The 24,466-nt window shown below is 44.2% G+C and overlaps 1 protein-coding gene across 1 annotated transcript; it reads right to left on the bottom strand.

Moving 5' to 3' along the window:
* Window positions 1-2: 2 nt before the first annotated feature.
* LOC118076137 (natural cytotoxicity triggering receptor 3-like) lies at window positions 3-20,789 on the bottom strand. The gene is made up of 4 exons (XM_035098726.2): window positions 20,674-20,789; window positions 2,860-3,213; window positions 1,695-1,817; window positions 3-162 (listed from the first exon to the last, which is right to left on the bottom strand). The coding sequence occupies exons 1-4, from the start codon at window positions 20,723-20,725 to the stop codon at window positions 101-103; spliced, it is 591 nt and encodes a 196-aa protein (XP_034954617.1). The 5' UTR covers window positions 20,726-20,789; the 3' UTR covers window positions 3-100.
* Between the last annotated feature and the right edge of the window lie 3,677 nt (window positions 20,790-24,466).

The raw sequence follows: 24,466 nt of genomic DNA, 5'->3' as shown, positions 1-24,466 counted from the left end.
AAATTCTGCTCTGTTGATGAAGGTCCTAAAATTGTAAAGGGGAGGACGAGTTCTACTGGATTGAAGGGGGAAAGGAATAGAGAATGGGTTGCTGCTGTTGTCAATTCCTGCTTGTTGCTTTATATTCGTTCTCTCTGTGGTGCAATGGCCTCTTTTGTGGAGCTAGAATAAGGAAGAAAAGAGGTAACTATTGGCAGACTGGTTTTCCAAGTGACACAACCAAAACAACAACACCCGACACATGCGCAAGAAGGAATTATCAAATTGAGGTGCATGAGAACTTCCTATTTGGCCCTGGGGCCATTTTGTCCAAGCCACACCCAGCTGATATCCAGGGGGGTGGAAATGTATGTTCCAGCACCATAGCTGCCAAGTTATCCCTTTTTAAAAGGGATTTTCCCTTATGCTGAATAGGCTTCCTCGCGAGAAAAGGGAAAACTTGGCAGCTATGTCCAGCACGCCAGAGATCCCATAGAGCTTTTGCTGCCACCTACAACTCCCCACCGAGGCCTACAGAGCAGTCCTCTCTCCCTCAGAGCTGCCCTGCCACAACCTGGCTTAGTTGCCTGGCCCGGCCTGAGTTAGTACTACATAGCCTTTTATTGCCCAGCTGGTTGTGAAGCAGTACCACTCACCAGTGCCGGCCCACCCATGAGACAAGGTGAGGGAACTGCCTCAGGCAGCAAGATCCACAGGGGCAGAAGATACCAATGTTGATATTTATTGCCCTCTTCTTGTTCCTAATGAAGGTCTTCAGTCAACCCTTCTTGCCTGACCAGAAGGGGCGTGCCATTTTGTGATTTGCCTCAGGTGCTAAAATGTCCTAAGCTGGCTCTGCCCCTCAAGACTGAATTCTGCAGGGTGCTGCTTCTCAAGCAGATCCTGACAGTGAATGCTCTTGCTAAGCATGCTAAGTAGGATTGGACGCGCTGCTCTCGGTCATGGAAGGGGCACATTTCCTTTTCCTCTTGTCCCTTACCTTCCAAGTCCCAGACTGCAGAATCCAGGACCGGCAGCCGTGTGACCCCGGAAGTTGCGTCGACATAACTTCCGGTGTCGCTTTGCCCTTCTATGGGCACCAAAAATGGCCGTCGCCGGCTTCAAAAGTAGCTTCTACGCATGACCGGAAGTGCGTTGACGCAACTTCCGGTGTCGCCCCGCCCATCTATGGGCACCAAAATGGCCACCGCCGAAACCGGAAGTCGCATCTACGCACTTCCGGCCATGCGTAGATGCGACTTTTGAAGCCGGCGGCACCCATTTTTTGTGCCCATAGAAGGGCAAATCCTGCCACCGGCAGGAGAAAATAACGGAGAAAAATGGGAGACGAAGTGATACGGGGGACCACCGGGGAAAGGTAAGTAAAAACGGGGGTTTCCCAGGGAAAACGGGAGACTTGGCAGCTATGTCTTGTCCTCTTCCTGCTTGCATGTTTAATTGGGGTTTTTGAAAAACCCTAATTAAGCACTGGCCTTCCCCTGAATGGATTTAGGACTGAGGCAGGGTAGGCTGGCTAGACCACTCAGGTCACCTCGATCTGCCACATCAGATTGGGGGCCTGAATTGGGTCTGTTTGGGGGGACCACACTTTCCCGGCCATGGCAATCTTCTGCCCCTTTCCCCTCCTGACTCTGTATATGGTCCAGAAAATGCCAGTTTTGTTTCTGCAGAGGGTTACTCTGAGGGTTACTCACATCTCTTCCCATAATAAAGACGTGTCACCAAAGCAGTGGTCGTAATTCCAAAGGTACAGAGGACAGCACGCAGGAGAAGCCATATGAGTACCATGGTGTCCCCTTGTGGTGCAGAATTAGATCCTGGAAGATTCCAAACACAGGAGAATAGATTAAGAAGTACTGTTTGTGGGGGACAGGAGGCGGGCAGGTGTGGAGGACTCCCTGGTCCTGAATGGGGTAATTGTGCCCCTGAAGGACCAGGTGCGCAGCCTGGGAGTCATTTTGGACTCACAGCTGTCCATGGAGGCGCAGGTCAATTCTGTGTCCAGGGCAGCTGTCTATCAGCTCCATCTGGTACACAGGCTGAGACCCTACCTGCCCACAGACTGTCTCGCCAGAGTGGTGCATGCTCTAGTTATCTCTCGCTTGGATTACTGCAATGCGCTCTACGTGGGGCTACCTTTGAAGGTGACCCGGAAACTACAACTAATCCAGAATGCGGCAGCTAGACTGGTGACTGGGAGTGGCCAGTCTTGAAAGACCTACATTGGCTCACAGTACATTTCCAAGCACAATTCAAAGTGTTGGTGCTGACCTTTAAAGCCCTAAATGGCCTCGGTCCAGTATACCTGAAGGAGCGTCTCCACCCCCATCGTCCAGCCTGGACACTGAGGTCCAGCACCAAGGGCCTTCTGGTGGTTCCCTCACTGTGAGAAGCCAAGTTACAGAGAACCAGTTCCCTCCCTGCGAAAAATGAGGTTACAGGAAACCAGGCAGAGGGCCTTCTCGGTAGTGGCGCCCGCCCTGTGGAACGCCCTCCCACCAGATGTCAAGGAAATAAACAACTATCTGGCTTTTAGAAGACCTCTGAAAGCAACCCTGTTTAGGGAAGTTTTTAATGTTTGATTATTTATCGTGTTTTTGATACTCTGTTGGGAGCCATTCAGAGTGGCTGGGGAAACCCAGCCAGATGGGTGGGGTATTATTATTATTATTATTATTATTATTATTATTATTATTATTATTATTATTATCCACTTTTGCTGCCGGTTCTCAGAACTTACAGACTATCAAAAGCTATTCAGGTCAGCTTGATCTGGGGCACCAGATTGGGAGCCTGAATTGGGCAATACTTCCTACACCCATACAACAGCCAGGCCTCCTAGATTTCCCATCAACTTACCTTTTAGGTCTTCTTTAACCACACGAAGCTCAGTCCCGTTCCCCGATGTCTCCTGGAATCCAGGGATCTTCACCACGCATCGGTACACCCCAGAGTCGTAATGTCTCAGATCCCGTATCTCTATGTCAGCTCTGCTCTCCAAGAGGAAGCCCTGCTCCGAGGTCGGACTCACCCTTCCCATGAATTCCCGGGTGGTCTTTCTGACCTCCACCCCTGGCTCCTTCACCCACCGGAAGCTCCCAACCTTGGGCTCTGAGGTGGACTTGTAGGAACAGTGCAAGGTGACGGAACCGCCTTCAGTGCCCTCTGCTGAGCTGGGCTGGGAGACCACGAGGGGTTGTTGAGCCTGGGAAGCTAGAAGAACAAAGATGGACGAGTCAGGAGGTAAGGCAGGTGTCCCACCCCACACAGCATTGAACCCCAGCCAATCTGCCTGCAAAGCATGCATGCGCGTGCGCACACATGCACACACACACACACACACACAAAATCCCAAGAGGCTGTTAGCCTTTCTTCCCTATTCTGGCTTCAGAGGAAGGCTTATCTTCTTATGGAGCCAGGCAACAAGTCTTTTAGCACGGTTGTAAATATTTCTGCATGCTAGTAAGGTTCTGGATTGCCAGGCACTCAGGTTTCGTTCAGCCTTTCTGAGATTATTTACACAATGTGCTTTCAACAGGTAGAATGTGGCATACTAACATTGAGAATTATTATTATGGAGATTTTTTTTAAAAAAAACACAATCCAAGTAGGTATCTGGATTGAAATTTGAACTGTTGCTTTTCTGCATGCACTTCTTTCAACTTTTTTTGCATTTTGTAATAGTGTTCATTTTTATATATGCAATCATTTTATATATGTTTTAATTGCATTGTGAAATCACTTAAAGATGTCTCATAGGAAGCAACTGATAAATATAAAAACAATTACAGTCGTACCTTGGTTTTCGAACAGCTTAGTTCTCAAACGTTTTGTCTCCCGAACGCCGCAAACCTGGAAGTGAGTGTTCCGATTTGCGAACTATTTTTAGAAGTTAAACGTCTAACGTGGCTTACGTGGCTTCTGATTGGCTACAGGACCTTCCTGCAGCCAATCAGTTGCCGCGCTTTGGTTTCCGAACGTTTTGGAAGTCAAACGGACTTCCGGAAAGGATTCTATTTGACTCTCCCAAGGTACGACTGTATAATGATAATAACTCCTCTTGCACAATGGGACCCCCCCTCCCCAGGATGTGCACCCCATGCCCTGCTGAAATCTCCAGAGTGTTGGACAGAACCCCTGTAACAGAGTGAGGGATGCATGAGGGGAGGAAAGGGGGAGAATTTCCTGTTGCACAAGAAGAAATCCTTTTGCTGATGGAGTGTCCTATTATTAGGAATCTGCGCACTTTTACTGTTTCGTGCAGGATCACACATGGTTTATGTGGGATTTATTGTTTTGTGAAGAGGTTCCATGTAGCTGTTGCCGAATTTGGGTTTGTGGAAGTATTTTGCAATCATGACATGAGGATGGAGCATGTGGGCAGCCTGTTGGACAATGTTATGTGAGGGGAAGTAGTCGACCAACTTCCTGTTTGATGGTAAATCGGGTCCTCCCTCAAAGAGGGCATGTGTTGCAGTGAGACCTGGCAACAAAACCCTGTGTTGTGGGTGGGTATGATTGGTAGGTCCCTCGATGCAGGGTTTAATCAGGCCAATGGGACACAGGCTAAACAGATCGAGGGACCTATATATACCTATACACATGACCCAGAGCTTCCTCTTTCGGTGCGTGCATCGGAACACCTGCCCACCTCTCCCTACTTTTAGGGCTTGTGCGCTTGACCTTGCTACACCATCGTGTGTCGTTGGGACAGGGGCACGGCAGGAATTTTCCCCACTTGGCAGATTGGCTGGTGCCATTTGGGTTTCGCCTGCCGCGTAGCAAATCGTCACAACTTGTAAGGTTGCGGATAGGCTCTGGTTCAGGTGATAGGGATGGGAGAACACTCTCACCATCCCTATGTGAAGGGTATTCCGTTAAAGGAATCCAGGGACTCTATGGTTTGGTCAACCCTGTGAGGGGGTTGTGCCTGTGCCTGAGTCCAGGGGGACATCTGGGTGGTGGACATAGCCTGTTCCTGGCTTTCCGCCTATCTGGGTGTTCACCCTAGGCTGACCTATGCTGGTGCCCTGGATCAGCTCTACCTGCAACGGTGCAAGGAGCTAGTCGAACCAGAGCCTATGCAACCACTCACTTGCTGTAATCAATAAAGTTGTGGCCTAAATTCTGCCAAAAACCAAACCAAAATTTGAGTCTTGTCTGAATTTATTTAAGGGGGAGGTTTAAAAGTCTAAACACACAAAAAGGCTCACCAATGTCTCGACAAATGAAACTGATTCGTAAAAATGCTAAGAGAGACATTGCACACATCTTTGTAAACCAAGAAAACCCTTAATAAATAAATACGGAAAACAACCATGTACAATCTATCCCTGCTTTTCTTTCCCTCTCTGTAGGTCTGTCTTTTGCTCATTTGAATCATTTTAGCCTAGAAAGGGGGTGCAGGAAATTTGGAAGGCCGGGAGCAGAACTGCATTCCTACAACAGTATCCGTTGCTGTGATAACCAGCTCTGTACAGGGCCGTCTTAAGGTCATCGGGCGCCCTGGTGCAGGGATCCCTCAGGCGCCGCCCCCTCTTTTTAAAAAGGAAAGCTCTTACCTGGCGTGCCAGGCAGTGGGAGCGGGGGGAGCCTCATGGCGGCCCCTTCACCTCACAGTGGGGCCACGCTGTGCTGGAGGCCGCCCGCCTGTCCGATGCCGGATTGATTAGGGGAGGGAGCGCCGCTGCTCCGCGGAGCCTTCCTCCCTTCTCCCAGCGGGCCGGGGTGCCTGGGCAGGCCGCGCCGTGCCGGGGCCTTCCCGGCCGCCTCCTGCGACTCCGGCGCTTGCTGGGTCCAAGGCCGTTTCCTTGTGCCAACAAGGGCTGCGTTCCTTCCTGCCAACAGGGCACTGTGTTTCATTGGTAGAGGTGCTGCCATGTGGCGTCGCCTCTACCAATGAAACGCAGCGCCGGGGTGAGGGATGGCCCTGGTGCTGCAGAGCGGAACAGGGTCCTAGTGCCCCTGTTTCTGCTCGCTTATCTCCCTGCTCTCCCGGCGCAGCTGGTGGAGGGAAAAGGGAGGCCACCGCGCAGATCCCCCACTTGCTGGGGCACCCCTCAGCGCCCCTCAGCGCCCCCTGATCGCCCAGGCGCCGTGGCGCAACGTGCCACTAGAGTCAATGGGCAAGGCAGGGCCTGTGTATTTTGTATACCTAACTGACTGGGGAGGAATACCAGCTCCTAGCTACCACCAACCTGTTTTCTTTTTTTTCTTTTTTTAAAATACTTTTTATTAAATTTTCCAATTAAAACACAATTCAATTATTTCAATTATATCCAATTATACACATACATATCAATTAAGCAAAATATTATGCCAAATCATAATTTTTTTTTTTTACTTCCCATGCTTCAATGTCTGGGGATTCTAGATAACTGTTCGCACTGCCATCCTAATCCTGATATCAAAATCTTGCTGTAATCGACAATAGTCTTGATTTTTTTTCAACAGTCCCTCTAGATGTTTTCTTCCTGTTTTCAGTGTGGTGGGAGGGGAGGGATCAGGCCAGTGGTCCTTCAGTCCACCATTTTGTTCTCACAACGGCCACCCAAATCCCTGTGGGAAGCCTGAAAACAAGACCTGAGCACAAGAGCATTCTGCCCCCTTGAGTTTCCCAGCAAATGGCACTCAGAGGCAGACTTCCTCCCATCAGAGCCTCGCTAGTCACCACAAATGACTAGTCTATTGGGTCACACAGCAGCTGTCATGTTAGACACCTTCCTGTTCTCCCCTCCCTCACGGTTATCTGTGGCTTAAATCCCTCACCGTAATTTAAGTCAGATATTTCAAATGGCCACACACCACTGGCTCACTTTTATTTTCATTCTGAAACTATCCCTTGCTTCGCAGTTTTACAAGCCTGACCGTGTGTTGTCGGGGAGTTCTCTGCTCCGTATGCAATGGAAGTTCCCTTGTAGTACTAAATATATATATATATGAGTTTGAGGAACTGTTAGTAACACAGGATGCTGCTGCAAGAGCCGCTTTTACTCTGACCTCATTTGTTTATTCATTTGATAGAATCCAGATAGGGACTTCTTATACAACAACAACTATTATTATTATTATTATTATTATTATTATTATTATTATTAAATCCCACTCATCTGACCGGGTTGCCCCAGCCACTCTGGGAGGCTTCTAACATATATAAAAACACAATAAAATATTAAACATTAAAAAAAACTTTCCCATACAAGGTGTCACAGCCCTGCCTGGGCCTGTACAGCAACACTGGATGTTTTCAAGATCGATTGGTGCTGCACCAATGACACGTTGTATCCCAGGCTGCAGCTCCTCTCAGACTGCCAGCTGGATACTTGCTATTCCCTTCTCAAAGGACACAGACCAGGATGTGATTTAAAAACAACAAGTTTAGTTTATTGATTGTTACATAAGCGTGCGGTTACTGGATTGAGAATCTTGTACATGAACTTGAAACGTTGCCTATACTGGCCTATAACTTCTAAGTTATACAACACAACTATTTTTATATCCTGTCTGTATGTTCCTACCCTCCAATACACCACCTAGCTCTCTGCCTCTCACTAACTAACCAACTCTGACTTCACTAGCTCACTCACTGTCTCAACTCCAACTAACTAACTAACCTCAACTCCTAACTCAACCTCAACTAACTTCAACTCAACTGACTAACTGCCACTCAGGAGGGGTTTTTATCCCTTGGCTGAGCCCACCCCTGAGGGTTCTAAACTGTCCCTAGCTTAACCCCTTACACTCTGGGACTTGACTAGGTGGCGAATCGCCACACAAGGCTGCCTTCAGGTGTCTTCTAAAGGTTGTATAGTTGTTGTTACAAAAGTCGGGTGCCTGCCCCTCTCTCGGCAAGAGCCCATGGGGTCCCAGGCACCTATGGAGAATTGAAGATGCAGTGGAGACTGCCGTGGCTTTAAGAAATATGGTTTATTCACCTATTTACACCTTCAGTCTGCATGGTGGGAGTCCAGATCTTACAGCAGGGTCCTTTCCAGAAGGGCTTGTACCCCAAAGCAGCACAGGCAGCCTTCAGCCAGCCTGCCCAAGATGGAGCTCAGCTCTTCCTCCTCCTCCTTCTTTCCAGCCACCTTTGCTCCCGGAGCAGTTACCCTGGCAACCTTCCAAACCCCCTGTCTCTGTTCAAACCTCAGGGCAAGGGGGAAGGAGTTCTCTTGTTGTGTTAGGTAAAGGTAAAGGGACCCCTGACCATTAGGTCCAGTCATGACCGACTCTGGGGTTGCGTGCTCATCTCGCATTATTGGCCGAGGGAGCCGGCGTATAGCTTCCAGGTCATGTGGCCAGCATGACAAAGCCGCTTCTGGTGAACCAGAGCAGCACACGGAAACGCCGTTTACCTTCACGCTGTAGCGGTTCCTATTTATCTACTTGCATTTTGACGTGCTTTCGAACTGCTAGGTTGGCAGGAGCTGGGACCGAGCAACGGGAGCTCACCCCATCACAGGGATTCAAACCGCCAACCTTCTGATCAGCAAGCCCTAGGCTCAGTGGTTTAACCCACAGCGCCCCTTGGCTCCCTCTTGTTGTGTTAATGTCCCTCAATTGCTCTCTATTGTTTCTTGATGACCATAGCTCAGCCACAGGAATCCCTCTGCAGCTTGTATTCTCCTCTCATGTCCCAAATAATCAAAATCCTAGCATTTATTAATTTATAGGGTTTGTAGAATTCCTGACCCTAAAATCTTTTCTTTTAGCAGATCTGGTGACATCAAAGATAATCAGGTGACAGCAAAAACTGCAAAAAAATATTTGATTAACTTTTTAACACTCCTCAGTGTTTTGTTTTGTTTTTTAAAAAAACAAAAAACTCTACCATTTGTATTCATATAAACTTCTAGAATCTATTTTGTGTAGCTGAGCATTTAGCTCTAGCTTCAATCCAATGTGTTTTATTTTATTGCTATGGCTAGTGGCAAATAAGGATTCATCTGATCTGATCCCATCTAACATTATGTATCTCCTTGGCTTGGGGGGTCGTATAACACTTCTCTGAATTTTGTGATGCATTTCTTCAGCAAAATACCGTATACATAAATGCTGATGGATTTTCATGAGGACTTAAAAAAACTCATTTGCATAAGAGCCCCATTTTTTGAAGTTATTCATGAGTCTGAACTGCAACAGTTCCGCATTTCATGTCCTTTGTCACGGTTTCCTCCAGGAATGATTATTGTAACTCGCTCTATGCGGGGCTGCCCTTGAAGCTGACCCAGAAACTCCAGCGGGTGCAGAATGCCGCGGCGAGGCTCCTTACGGGGTCTCGGCCACGGGATCACATTCATCCAGTGCTTTACCAGCTGCACTGGCTCCCGGTGGAGTACAGGATCAGGTTTAAGGTGCTGGTTTTGACCTTTAAAGCCCTATGCGACTTGGGGCCCTCGTACCTATGGGACCGCCTCTCCTAGTATGCCCTGTGGAGGACCTTAAGGTCCACAAACAACAATATTCTGGAGATCCCAAACCACAAGGTGGCAAGATTGCCTCTACTAGGGCCAGGGCCTTTTCAGTATTGGCCCCAACTTGGTGGAACGCTCTTTCCCAGGAGACCAGGGCCCTGCGGGATATGTCATCTTTCCGCAGGGCCTGCAAGACAGAGCTGTTCCGCCTGGCCCTTGGGTTGGAATTTGTCTGACCCCTGTGTTTTCCTCCCTCATGGCTTGGATTTATGGACTACTTAAAATGAGGCTGCATTTTAAATTTTAATATTGGATTTTAATCTGTATTTTAATTAATTGCTTTTTATGTTTTATTGTAATTTTATTGGTGTGAGCCGCCCTGAGCCCGGTTTTGACTGGGGAGGGCGGGGTATAAATAATTTTTATTATTATTTTTATTATTTCCCATCCCACAAAAATTCAGGGTATGCAAATAAAGTTGATTTGGTGTTCTTGTGGAACACACAGTGCTCTGCTCCGAAACCAGAATTTCTGCAGTAAGAAAAGTGACAGGGAAACGTACCGGATATTGTGGGGTAACAATTGCTTGACACAACGCCATACGGTCTCCCTGAAAACGAAGTGGACCCGGTGCTCAGTTGATTATTCTGGGACTGGCAGTGAGCCTCACTGAACACAAGGCGACTTGTTTCTAAGTACCGTATATACTTGAGTATAAGCCAACTTTTTCAGCACAAAAAATGTGCTGAAAAAAGCCACCCTCGGCTTATACTCGAGTGAGGCGGGTGGTGGCAGAGAAAGACACAGGACTGGGGGTTCAGAGAAGTGCTGTGCTGTGCTTCTCCAAACCCCTGTCCTATGCCTGCTCTGTGCGAGGCAGCGGGAAGGAAGAAGCAGCGAGGAAGGGATCCTTCCTCACCGTTCCCCCCCCCGACAGCTGGGAAAGGCATAGGAAAGGCGTTCAGAAAACCTGTCGGGGGGGGGTGAGAGATTGTTGTGAGGAATAAAAGACACAAAGGGGGGAGGACAATTGGGGAAGATAAAACGCCATTGCGCTGCAAAAATAAAGGAAAACATTCCCACGCCTCCCAAGCCTCCTTATGCAAAACCACCCAGTTAAAACACCACTAAAAATGCAGTTAAAACGGAACTGCTTTCACACCTCATTATTGCTGCAGGTTTCATTAAACTGATAAAGATCCCCCAGGGGAGGACAAGGGGAAAAGCTGTGGTGCTGTCAATTTGCTATCTGAAACAAGGAAACAAATTGTATCGACTTAAATGCCGCTCTGTATCTCCGAGGAAAATCTCTTGTTACATTTGTTTTATGCCTGAATTGTGAGACTATCTGAATCTTGTCCTGATCCTTGAATAATGTGTCTCTGCAATGTATACTTTCATTTTCTTATACAACTTGTTGTAAAAATTTTGCAGAGCTACACGGCCCTAGAATTAAGTGGATCCTCGACCCAGGAAGAGTCCAGGTATCCTGGCAAGCAGACAAAGTTTAAGCGTCTCCTGCCCACCAAATAACAGAGACCAAACCAGGACGTGCGAAGCAAGGCACTTTTATTTTTGCTGTTGCAACAGGGTCCTTCCTCTCACACAGGAGAACAAGGAAGGAACCCCAAACAAAGATGTCTTGTCCTTAAAAAGAGATTTGAAATTGGTTTCAGCCCACCCCCCAGAAGCATCATCCATATGTCACAGAAGGGGTGTAGCCCAAGACCCCCCTCCCTAGATTCATCATAGGTACATCATGAAAGGGGAGGTCTGGTGGCAGTAATCTGAGCATCCTGGACCCTGCCCCCTGCCCCCAAAACCTAATCAACAAAATTGAGAGATATTTACATTTCCCTGTTTCCCAGCCAAGTTAATCACACCCTTTTGTCTGGCAGTCAGGTATCAGGATGCCAGGGATTATCACTTTAATTCCTGAGACAATGAGAAGGTTCCCCCCCACCCCACTTCTTCCTTGCAGAGGAACACCTGGTCAGAGAGAGTCAAAATGGTGTCAGTCAGGCCTGTTTTCCTGTGCTGCTTCAAACATGTTTCTGTACATTCATGTACATGTTTTATGAACAATTATTATATATATATATATATGACCTCAAAATTCTTATAACAATATCCCCCAATAGTGAGGAGATACAAACAGTAATTTCATTTCTCTTTGGTTTTGCCTCTTCTCTTTAGCTTATAATCTGCTTCCATTTATTAAATCAGTTTTTCCATTATGTCTATGAAATTATTCTAACAATAACCAGGTATTGTTTTGTGATGCTCATTATTAGAAATTGTGTGTTTTAGCAGTTATTTATTTATTGGTAAGTGTTTTGTTTTGTTATATCTTGGGGCATGTCCACCAGTCCATCACGTGGAATGAGGTCTTTCACTTATTGCATATCCAAAAACTTATTACTGATGTTTGTTCAGGTACCATCTGTGTTTTTCCCCAAAGAGTTCTCTTTTATCAGATAGCACATGATGAATTTCAAAGCTTTTTCCGTTATTTTACCATTTTTCCATCTTAATTGGATATTTCACCTTCAGATCTTTAAGGTTCCTCTCCAATTTATAATGTCTTTGTATTATTTAATGATAATCCTTTTTTAAAAAAATCTGATATCTTTGTGTCAAGTCCAATTTCATTTGAAAAATTGTTGTGAGAGTGGTAATCTAAATTTTATTGTTTTATTTTTTTTATCTTTTTTTTGTATTTCTACTTTTTCTTTCTGTACATACAAATGTAGCATCTAACTCATTCTTTCCTGTAAATAATAATAATAATAATATTAATCCCTTTCAAACAAGATACGTGAACCTCAAAGAGAATTCAGAACCACATAAGGAAAATGTTAATAACTTATTGATTGTGTCCTAATTAACAAAATTTTTGTCCTTTGTTTCCTCCACAGCCAAACTAGGTGAAGTAAATTAAACTGACTGAGTGGACAATAACAGCAGTAATTAAATATGAATGATAATAGTAATATTTAAAATGAATAAAATGCTTAACTATGATCTTATATTATTTGCAGCTTCCCAAGAAGAAATTTCTAGAATATTCTCCCCTTTCTTGATTATTTTTAACTAATTATATCTTCAGGCCCCAACCCCCTGCAGGCCTATTTTCAAAAGGATGTGTATCATTTACAGCTTCCCGACAATTTTTTTAGAAATACTGTAGGATATTCTCCCCTTTTGTTTTCCCACTCCTTCCTTCCTACGTAACTGTCTTTTAGTTCCAAGCACTCCTGTCCCTCTGCAGACTGTATTTCTGAAGACTGAATAATGAACCTACAGCAGCTGAACAGCATGAGAAAGCCCACAGCCATTGTTTCCATAAATGACTTTTTTGGGACTTTTTGGGACTTAAGGGAGGGGGGAGAAAGGGGGGAACTATTGTTGAAAAGTTTTAAGGATTTTGACTATAAGACTGTTTATTATCTGCAACAACAACAGACATCAGATTTTCCAAAGTAGCCACAGCATCTTCAAAATCTCCTTCCAAAAGAAACAGACTGAAGAGGGGCAAGGGAAAGTGAATTGCAAGGACATACGCTCTCTTTTGACTTCAAGACTCTGTGCCCTATTAAGAATTGGCCTCAAGACATACAACTGATATAAATTATTATGTTTTATGTTGTGTGATATTCGACAGAAACATTGAACTATGTCTGACAGTATGTTATTTCCACAAGGAGGGGGGGGGGTGAACCAATTTTGTGTTTAATTGTTTTTTAATGTTTAATGTATAGTGTCCCAATGTTTTTTTTTGTATTATTGCCATGCATTGTATGCCTTTTAAAGGATCAGGATATTGCATAGTCCAGTATTTAGATTAGATCAACTTATGACCATGTTTTCTTGTCCCACCTGGCACTCTGCAGTGTGCCAACCTTCTCTACACATTTTTTAAAATTGTTTTTACTCATTTTACCAAGAATAAGCTCCAAGATCCATGAAACACCAGATAATTGAAGGTATTTATGTCTTGATTTAACAGGAATGATCCCTTTTAGAGTTAAATTTGACTAATTTGGACATGTTTTATGGGGCTGTATAAATTTTAATTTGGCTTCAGTTCTAATTGGGCAAGTGTATCCAAGGTGCAAGTAGCTTTCTTCCTTTAAGAGCAACTGGGCAACTCCCTACAGTGCAAGGCCAGAGCCTATAAAAAGGCCCATAGGAAGCCCAAGGCAAAGGCATCTCTCTCATGACATGTCCAAACCTGTGGCAGCTATGGGGGGTGCCAGGCGACATGGTCAATATGAAAGCCCTAAGGGGATTCACCAGGGATTGTTGCTGTTGTGCCACGATGGAGGTGTGCAACCAGAGGAGAGCTAGCTTTTGACACCTGAGACACACACAAAAAAGACAGAAACAAAGCAGAATGTATTTTTCAGTCTTTGCTGAACCTTCCTCATAACTCTAAAGCATAAACCACTACCGAGAAAATGCTTATCACAAAGTGCTAGAATGTCACAAGTAATTTTAGTAACAAACTGCACTTTCCAGTCAATATTGGTGGACCATCCTGTTAAGTGTAATACATAGACCATTTTTGAGAAATGCTTCTCCCAAAGTACTAAAACAACACATCTGGTTATTCTTTTGTGGGGCAACAATTTTTAAGAAAAATTATAGCCCCAAATGGGGGATATTGTTATAAGAATTTTGAGGTCATATATATATATATATAATAATTGTTCATAAAACATGTACATGAATGTACAGAAACATGTTTGAAGCAGCACAGGAAAACAGGCCTGACTGACACCATTTTGACTCTCTCTGACCAGGTGTTCCTCTGCAAGGAAGAAGTGGGGTGGGGGGGAACCTTCTCATTGTCTCAGGAATTAAAGTGATAATCCCTGGCATCCTGATACCTGACTGCCAGACAAAAGGGTGTGATTAACTTGGCTGGGAAACAGGGAAATGTAAATATCTCTCAATTTTGTTGATTAGGTTTTGGGGGCAGGGGGCAGGGTCCAGGATGCTCAGATTACTGCCACCAGACCTCCCCTTTCATGATGTACCTATGATGAATCTAGGGAGGGGGGTCTTGGGCTACACCCCTTCTGTGACATATGGATGATGCTTCTGGGGGGTGGGCTGAAACCAATTTCAAATCTCTTTTTAAGGACAAGACATCTTTGTTTGGGGTTCCTTCCTTGTTCTCCTGTGTGAGAGGAAGGACCCTGTTGCAACAGCAAAAATAAAAGTGCCTTGCTTCGCACGTCCTGGTTTGGTCTCTGTTATTTGGTGGGCAGGAGACGCTTAAACTTTGTCTGCTTGCCAGGATACCTGGACTCTTCCTGGGTCGAGGATCCACTTAATTCTAGGGCCGTGTAGCTCTGCAAAATTTTTACAACAAACTCCTGTATCTCAAGAAACGCATGAATGTTGAATACCCTCCCCACTGCCCTTCTCAACATGTTCATATTAGAACACACAGACACAACTGAATTAGAAAGAAGGTGTCAGGTGTGCTGCAGGCCCTGCAGTGAATGGCGCATGCCATTTTGTCAGCCCCCTTGGTGGTGAAACCTGGAGCGGTCTGCCCCCACAGCCCCCCTTCCTCCACCCCTGCTCCCAGTCACCAGTCTAGCTGCCGCATTCTGAGTTAGTTGTAGTTTCCGGGTCACCTTCAAAGGAAGCCCCACGTAGAGCGCATTGCAGTAGTCCAAGTGGGAGATAACTAGAGCATGCACCACTCTGGCTAGACAGTCTGCAGGCAGGTAGGGTCTCAGCCTGCGTACCAGATGGAGCTGGTAGACAGCTGCCCTGGACACAGAATTGACCTGCACCTCCATGGACAGCTGTGAGTCCAAAATGACTCCCAGGTGTGGGGGACCAGGAAGTCCCCCACACCTGCCCGCCCCCTGTTCCCCCCAAACAGTATTTCTGTCTTGTCATGATTCAGGTTTAAATGCACGGTATGTTCTAGGGATGTCAGATAATTCCTACAGAAACAGAATCACGTGTGGAAATCACTGTTTTCCCCATATTCACTCAACATCAGGACCACATTAACATCATACAAAGGGAAGCAGGCATTTATTGACACCAAATTTCAAAGCCGCAAGTATCTATCGCAAATTAACGCAACTTGCATTCAGTTTGCAGTGCTTGGGTGCAAGCTCCATTGAATCAGGTGAAACTTATTTTATGATATTGCTTTTTTGTTGTTGCAAATTTATTTTGGTATAGTTTTTATTTTAGTTATTTATTTAGGCACCGGTGTTGTTGTCTTTCTGTCAACCACAGAAGCCCTTCATCTCTCTCAACAAGACTTTTAAGTCGAGATCTTTATCCCAGTCTGCATCTGTTTTTATATGTTTGTAAACGTTTTATATATTATGCTATTTTTGACCATTTTTATCCTTGTTTCATTGTAATAGTTCAGGTTACAGCATAGGTTAAAACATCTCAATAAAAACAACAAGGGGGAAAACCACACTCTGTAAGACACGGTTAACAACCAAATAGAGAATCTTCCTTAGCACCGAAATAAATATTACACATAAAAATCTGCTGAAAAAATACAGTTGAAGACATTTTTGTTCCAACCAGCTTTCCCAGCTGAATAAATGGACTTCTGTTGTGCATGTCTATTCTTATTGTACATCACTTTCAGATGCTTCTACAGATTAATAAGTGGTCAATAATATTTTTTAAAAAATAATAATGACAGAAATACAGAGAAATTTCAACAATGTAAAACAATGTAAATAGAAAGGAAATAAAATAAAATGTTACAAATGAAAATCAGCACAAAACTTATATTAAGTTTTCATTCTGCTGACTTCCCTCTGTCTGTAAAGTTAGGAGTAGCAGAAATAAGTAATTGATAAAATAAAAACTTAGTTGGTCTTTAAGGTGCTACTGAAGGAATTTTTTATGATAAAATAAAATTCATTTTAATTTGAATACCCCATTTGCTGAAGACACAAAGACAATTGTTTACAGATTCACAGGAATTTGACCACCCAGAAATTAATTTTATCATCCTGGAGCCCAAAGATACCAGGCAAAATATCTAGTCTCCTGCAGCTGCCACCATGGGATTAGCAGAGGATCTGACAATTTTGATTCTCCCAGTTTCTCTTTTTTTTTCTAGTCTTCAATTCCGTTTTCCAAATTTCTGCAGCAATTGGTGTGTTAAAAAAATCCCCATGAGAATTCTTCAGCATTTCAGTGGGAATTTCTTCTAATAATCATCTCATATACACATTTCCCCAAGCAATTCCCCCTAATATACAGGTGAAACTCAAAAAATTAGAATATCGTCGAAAAGTGCATTTATTTCAGTAATGCAACTTGTTATTTTTTCTTTTTCTTTTAATTTTTACAAAAGCTTTCTTTTGGAAATTCCACAATAATAAAACAAATAGTTACAATAATACAAAAATAAACATTGCTATGACATTTCATTAATTACATTCCATTTATAACTGACCTGCCTAACGACAAATAATTACAATTACAACAAATAAAGGCTTGACATAGCTTGCTTTGCATGTCATGCATCTATCTCATATATTGGTTTCCCCTTTTAAGTTGCATTACTGAAATAAATGCACTTTTCGACAATATTCTAATTTTCCGAGTTTCACCTGTAATGCATGTTTGCATGCTATTTTCACAAATATATCCATTTTAATGCAGACTTTCCCCTAATACATGCAGTTTTGTAAGCATTGTCTGGTTGTTGGAAAAGTGCATCACAAAATTCGGGTGTTTGTGATTGTCAAAGGACGGCAACGTTTCAGTTCTTGCATTGTTTTGGAAAGCACAAATTGGATAGATTTAGCTTTTAATTGAAAGTGCATCCCTCCCCCCCAGAGAGTTTTCTTGCCCTGGGGGAAGGAGAGAGCTAGCTTTCAGAAAGGATTTCCCTACCACTGCTTCTATCTTCTATCTATTGATCTTAATTGTTGCTTATTTGTGAGGTTATATGGAAAAGCTGTATGTCTAAATCCATACAAACAAACAAACAAATACATGCAGGGCCTTCTCAGTGGTGGCTCCACATTTCTGGAATGCCATCCCTTGCAACGTGCATTTGTTTTCACTCATTATTGACTTTCAGGAGTTTAAAAACATTCCTGCTTACCCAGGCATTCAATTGTCGGCTGAGAGAATGTGACTGTTTAAAAGATGCTTTTAAGCTGTCTCAAGGATGCTTTTAAACCTGTAAGAACGTTTTGATAATGTAATGGATGCATTTGCCACCCTGGGTTCCTTTGAGAGGAAGGGTGGAATGTGGGTGGTCTTGCTCTGGCGGGGTGGGAAGCTGTGCTACTATATTATGGGCTTCTGGTTCACCCTCCTCCTCACTCCTGCAGAAGCTTTTTACAGTTTCACTGGTACCATCAGAAGTAAGGAAGTGAAATTGACAAAGCTCTTTGCAGAAATAAACAAAAAACATAGAAAAATGCAACAGCTATCTTCCTGGTGCTGGAGGAGACTCTTGAGAGTCGCATGGACTGCAAGAAGATCAAACCTATCCATTTCTGAAGGAAATCAGCCCTGAGTGCTCACTGGAAGGACAGATCCTGAAGCTGAGGCTCCAATACTTTGGCCACCTCATGAGAAGAGAAGACTCCCTGGAAAAGACCCTGATGTTGGGAAAGATGGAGGGCACAAGGAGAAGGGGACGACAGAGGACGAGATGGTTGGACAGTGTTCTCGAAGCTACCAACATGAGTTTGACCAAACTACGGGAGGCAGTGGAAGACAGGAGTGCCTGGCCTGCTCTGGTCCATGGGGTCACGAAGAGTCAGACACGACTAAACGACTAAACAATAACATCTTCCTGGTAAATACTGCCCCAAACAGGGATGGGGAGCATGTGGCGCTCCAAATGTATGGCCGCAGTTTCCATCATCCTCATCCTCTCCCAGCATGCCCCATATTCAGGATTGATGGGAACTGTAGTCCAATAACATTCCCTCTACCAGGTCTTCACAGAAGGATCTGAGACAGGGATCTTCCCCAGCTCAGCCTGGAGATGCCAGGGGTTTAATCTGGGGTGCTCTGTAGTAAAAAAGAGTACTGGGAAATAATTTATAATGAATTTTTTTTAAAAATGTTTAAAAGTACTTTTACACACACACACCAAAAAAACCCAGAATATTTTGTTGGAGATAATTCAGATGGAAATTCCCAAATGTCTAAAAAAGCCTATTTATGTATACCACTACTGCAGCCCGTGTTTTGTTAGCCCCCAAATGGAAAATGAGCGAGGTCCCAATTAAAGAAGAATGGCAACTTAAACTGATAGAATATGTGCAGCTTATGGACCTGACATATAGAATAAGAAAACAAGAAGAACATACGTTTAAAGAAGATTTGGAAACGTTTATTGAATAAATGGGGGGGGGAACTGTGTACACTTGAAAACGTTGGCATTATTAAGATAAATTCAACAGTGTAAACAGGTTTTGATGAATGTATCTGTGGAATATTGAATGGTTTAGTTTATGTAAAATATGCAAGGATTTACGATATGGAAACTGAACCATGGAAATAGAGGAAGGGAAGTCACTGATATTTTAAGGTTGTTTAATGAATGTTTTAAATTGTAAAATAGAAAACTTAATAAAAATTATACACACAAATAGTAATAATAATAATAATCATCATCATCATCTTGGGTGCTCTGTGTACAAAGCCCATGTTTATCTCTAGCCCTTGCTGTCCAATGTGCCTTTATTGAGGGTGCTTCCAGATTACTGCTTTTGGAGCATTAGTCCTGATTTATTCGCAGGGAAGTTAGATAATCCCACACTTTCCCCATCACCCTCCCTTGTGGGTGGGAGGGGAGTGGGTCTGTTGCGCACCCTCCAAATTTGCCAATATGCAATTGAAGCACCCCAAATCACCTGTATGGGCTGCCTCAGTGTGGGAGATGGAAACAGGGCTCATTCCATCAGCTTTGCTGAAAGACCATCTCCGTCAGACATCTCCTGCCCCTGAACTGTTTCAGTGTCAGCTGGTTGTGATAAGAATTACTGTTTTAAGAATTGGTGCCTGAATTGGTCTCTTCCCTCCCTGTCTCTTTTCCCTTGTGTGTTGCCTTTTTTGGGACGAACGCCGGCTCTCTCGACCTGAAAGCGAGATGAGCGCTGCAACCCCATAGTTGCCTTCGACTGGACTTAACCATCCAGGGGCCCTTTACCTTTTTACCTTGCATTTTTTAGAATCATAGAATCATACAGTTGGAAGAGACCACAAGGGCCATCCAGTCCAACCCCCTGCCAAGCAGGAAACACCATCAAAGCACTCTTGACATATGCCTGTCAAGCCTCTGCTTAAAGACCTCCAAAGAAGGAGACTCCACCACACACCTTGGCAGCAAATTCCACTGTCGAACAGCTCTTACTGTCAGGAAGTTCTTCCTAATGTTTAGGTGGAATCTTCCTTCTTGTAGTTTGAATCCGTTGCTCCGTGTCCGCTTCTCTGGAGCAGCAGAAAACAACCTTTCTCCCTCCTCTATATGACATAGATTTTAGATTGTAAACCTGAGGGCCTTGTTTAACTGATTGTACGGAAGCCACTGTGGGGGCCTTTTAAGGCAAAGAGCAAGCTACAAATGCTCTAAATCCTCTTCCCTAAAATTCTGTAGATACCAAAGCCTTATCAAGTCCCACCCCTCCCTGCCAAAAAGCAGGGTCCAGCCCAAGCCACAGCCCCTCGCCAATCGGCCCACACAATCCAGACCACAGCCTGCCTCAGGTAGCCTGCAAGCTCCAGCAGAACAAAAACTTGAGAAATCAACTCAAACTGTAAAAGAAAATATAAAAATTCCCAACCAGTGAACAGATGAAAGATTCCTTCCCCGTTGCCAAATAAGCAGCGATCAGTCAGAGCAAATTCCATCCACCAGATCTATTCCACAGTGCGAGTTCTAGAGTTGCAGGCTTTGTTAAAACACACACACAACGCTCTACTCTTGTGTCCAACAGCAGCCAGACATAAAGAAGGTAAGTAAGTGATGCTTTCCTCATCATATTATGTCCACAATCGGGGGGTGGGGTGGAATACTTACCTAATTTCCATTTGTTATGCCTGCTATTAAAGACACAGGAACGGAGCCAGTAAAAGACACTACGCACAATTATTATTATTTGAAAGACAGTTGGCAACCCTAGAAATCTGAATCAGAACAGCCCTTCCTTGACTCTCCAGCCCCCTCGCCTAAAGCTTTTCCTCGTGAAGGCGAAACAGTGACCACACCTGCCTCGATTACCTGTGATCAGAGTCAACATCAAGTGAATTGCTTTCAGGTCCATGGGGCCCATCTGAGCGAAGCCGGTGGGTTGGTGGTAGTTGTGAACAGAAATGAAATACCTTTTGGGGAAGGCGATAAGAGATGGGGAAGTATGGCAGTTTCTCTTGTCTCTGAAAGATGCTCGTTGCTAGTCACTCAGGCCTGGTTGAAAACGAGGCTTCCTGTTTGTGGGGCAGATGCGGAGAGAGCTTGTAGGTTGTTGCGATGGGGTGACGATAGCAGAGGAAAGGGGTCTGGAGGGATAGCGAGGCAACAGAAATAGGTGTCACACACATTTGTTATTTTTCCATAGTCTTCAGCCGCCCTGTCATACAACCTATGTTGTGAAAGTGTGCAATTCTTAAGTTCTGGCTCAGAGACTATGCTTCAAGAGCCTCTGGGAACTTCCTAGGCATGCAGAGACCTGTCCATTTCAATTCTCTCAGTTTCTCCTCTATCCAGTTTTAAATTTAATTCACATTTTTGCAGCAATTCGCAATCCCTCACCCCAAAAAACCCATTACAAAACCTTCAGCATTTTGGTGCGAATTTCTCCTAATAAACACATTTTGACTAATATACACATTTTTGCCAGCAATATCTCCTAATACGGTGTGTTTTTATATGTTATTTCCACAATATGTTCATTTTTAGGCGCACTTTAATCTAATATATGCATATTTTTGTTCTCAAATCTTCCTTTATTTAATATGTGCATTTTTGTAGATACTGGACAACTGCATTGCAAAATTCGGACGCGTGAGAATTTCGATATTTGACTGTGTTTCAGTTCTCACAACACTCAACGGCCCAACTCCTGTATTGTTCAGAATGGATAAAATTGTATCTGCAGGAGACCCTCACCTGTTGAGCACAGGGATCGATTGGGTATGTAAGGGCAATTTTCCTGGTCCCAAGCTGTGGCTTTTATACCGTATATTCCGGCGTATAAGACAGCTTTTGAACCCAGGAAAATCTTTTCAAAAGTTGGGGGGCCGTCTTATACGCCGGGTACAAGAATCTGCGGGCGCTGCATACGGTGGGGAGAGCTCAAAAACGGTCACGGCCGCATCCCCGCTCTCCTCTTTATGGCTTTTCCCTTTTCGCTGGCTCTCCCGGCCTCGATTTTCTGCCTCTCTATGGCTTCTTTTCCCCTCGATTCTCTGCCTCTCTATCTCTCTCCTCTCTATGGCTTCTTTTCCCCTCAATTCTGTGCCACTCTCTCTCTCTCTCTCTCCTCTCTATGGCTTCTTTCCCCCTCGCTTCTCTGCCTCTCCCTCCTCTCCTCTCTATGGCTTCTTTCCCCCTCGATTCTCTGCGTCTCTCTCTCTCTCTCTCTCTCTCTCTCTCTCTCTCTCTCTCTCTCTCTCTCTCTCTCTCTCTCTCTGGTTTCTTTTCCCCTCAATTTTCTGCCTCTCCCTCCTCTCTCTGGCTTCTTTCCCCCTAGATTCTCTGCCTCTCTATCTATCTCTCCTCTCTCCTCCCTATGGCTTCTTTTCCCCTCTTAATAACTAAAAAAAACCCAAAATCCACCATTTCCCTTGCTGCAGACTTAAGTGCTGGAGAAGACAGCCTCCCCTCCCTGGCGATTATATCCCAAACTCTATATTTTAACTTGAAAATTAGGGGGTCGTCTTATACGCCCAGTCGCCTTATACGCTGGAATATACGGTACACCCAAACCAGCACCTTGAGGTTAACAGATTAGGTTAAATGGCATACAAAAATGTGTACATGTGTACAAAAATGTTGTATTAAGATATTGGTGTGAATGATGATAAGGAGCTTTTCTTTTTTACAAGATTGCAAACTGATGTGGAAGTGTGGAGGACTGGATTTAAAATTGGAAAAACGAGAAATTTGGAGAAACTGAAATGGGCAGATTCACCCATCTCTCATAGCTGCCAAGTTTTCCCTTTTCTCACGAGGAAGCCTATTCAGCATAAGGCAAAATCCCTTTTAAAAAGGGATAACTTGGCAGTATGCCATCTCTACTTAGAAGCAAGTCCCATTGAACTGAAGGAGATGATCTCCAAACAAGTGTGGATAGAATGAGTCTGACCAAACTGCAGGAGGCAGTGGAAGACAGGAGTGCCTGGCGTGCTATGGTCCATGGGGTCACGAAGAGTCAGACACGACTAAACAATCATGGCTTTTAATGAGGATGTCCCAAAAGAGGTGCCAATCTTACTAGTCACCTCTAATGACTACCCCTTGAACCACACAGCAGCTTTCTTCATAAACATCCTCCCATCACCCATATACTAACCACAAAAGTCCATTTTTTAAATAAAAAAGAGGGATTTGTTGTGCTTTAATTCCGTTTCTAAACTTCATTTGTTACTTCCATGATACGTCAAACACAGGGATGGCAAGCTCAGTGAAGTATGACTTTATTTGGTATTCATAACATTTGTGTTGTATTCTTTCTGTATTAGGTTGTTTTTTGTTGTAGTATTCATTGTCTAGTCCCTTAAGAACGCCACCCAGAGTGGCTGGCACAACCCAGTCAGATGGGTGGGATACAAATATGATGATGATGATGTACTTTATTTTGTGAGGTAATGGTTCTGAGCCCCGGTGGGGGCTTTTTGGTACTTCTTTTCTCTTTATTTATTTATTTATTTATTTATTTATTTTATATTAATTCAGGGTTTTTTAATGACTTAAAATCACAAACTGCCACATTCTGCATTACTATTCTCCCCCAACAGAAGAACGGATTAATTCCTTTATTTTTTGCAGCTCTTTTCTCTACCTCAGGGACGTCCAACTCCCAATAGACTGCAATCTACTCACAGTATAAAAAATTGGCAGTGATCTAACCATTGTTGTTTGATGGATCAAAGTTGTTGAGGGTTTTTTGTTGTTTGTTTGTTTGTTTGTTTGTTTGTTTTTGGAAGCAAAAGAATGAATGGAACTGAATCAGCATTGCAATATACACAGAACATAATAAAAAGTTGATTATATAAAACACACAGTTGAGGGTCCTGAATCCACAGTCAAATAGTGGATCTTAATCTGATGGTCCACTTTTTTTGCTAGGAAGCAAAAGTTGCTGAGCTTTTTTTGGAAAGGCAAAATTGTTCAGCTTTTCTTAGGAAGCCAGAGTGGTTGATTTTTTTTATTATTCTTTATTTATTTTGGGGGGGGGGAGAGATCCCTGAGGGACCAGAGATCTACCAGGAACACCCCATGATCTACCAGTAGATCGCGATCTACCTGTTGGACGTGCCTGCTCTACCTTATATTCCACCAAAGCAAGAGTCTTAATTGGTTCAGCAGAGGCAGGCGGCATTTTGTAAGAATTAGAAATCGCACCCGACCACTCTTCGGTGGAACAGTTTTATCTTGATCTGATCTCTGATCGTTCTGCAGCATGCAAGGCCACAAGAAGAGACTCTGAGACCACATTGCATCACAGCAGAGAGGAGGGGAGGGGACTCGTGGGCTGTCAATCTTCACACGCGTGGGAAAGAAAGAGAGCAAATGGTGTGCAATGTCCGTAACCCTGAGCTCTATACCAGAAAAGTCGGGGGGAGGACACGTTGCTGGTATTTCACTGTTTGAGCATGAAAAAGAAGTGTGAGGTTGATAGTGTGCAATGGCAAGAGCGTGAGAATTTCCACTCTGGGCAAGACCGACGACCCATCAAGTCCTGTAAGGTTACCACCGCGAATGCTGTTACTTGTTACAGCCAACCTAGCACCCTCCAGATGTTTTAGACTACAGCTCCCTGAGGCTGATGGGAGTTGTAGTCCAAAACATCTGG

The sequence above is a fragment of the Zootoca vivipara genome, chromosome 2 (assembly GCF_963506605.1).
Source record: "Zootoca vivipara chromosome 2, rZooViv1.1, whole genome shotgun sequence".
NCBI lineage: Eukaryota > Metazoa > Chordata > Lepidosauria > Squamata > Lacertidae > Zootoca > Zootoca vivipara.
This window is presented reverse-complemented; position numbering and strand designations above follow the sequence as displayed.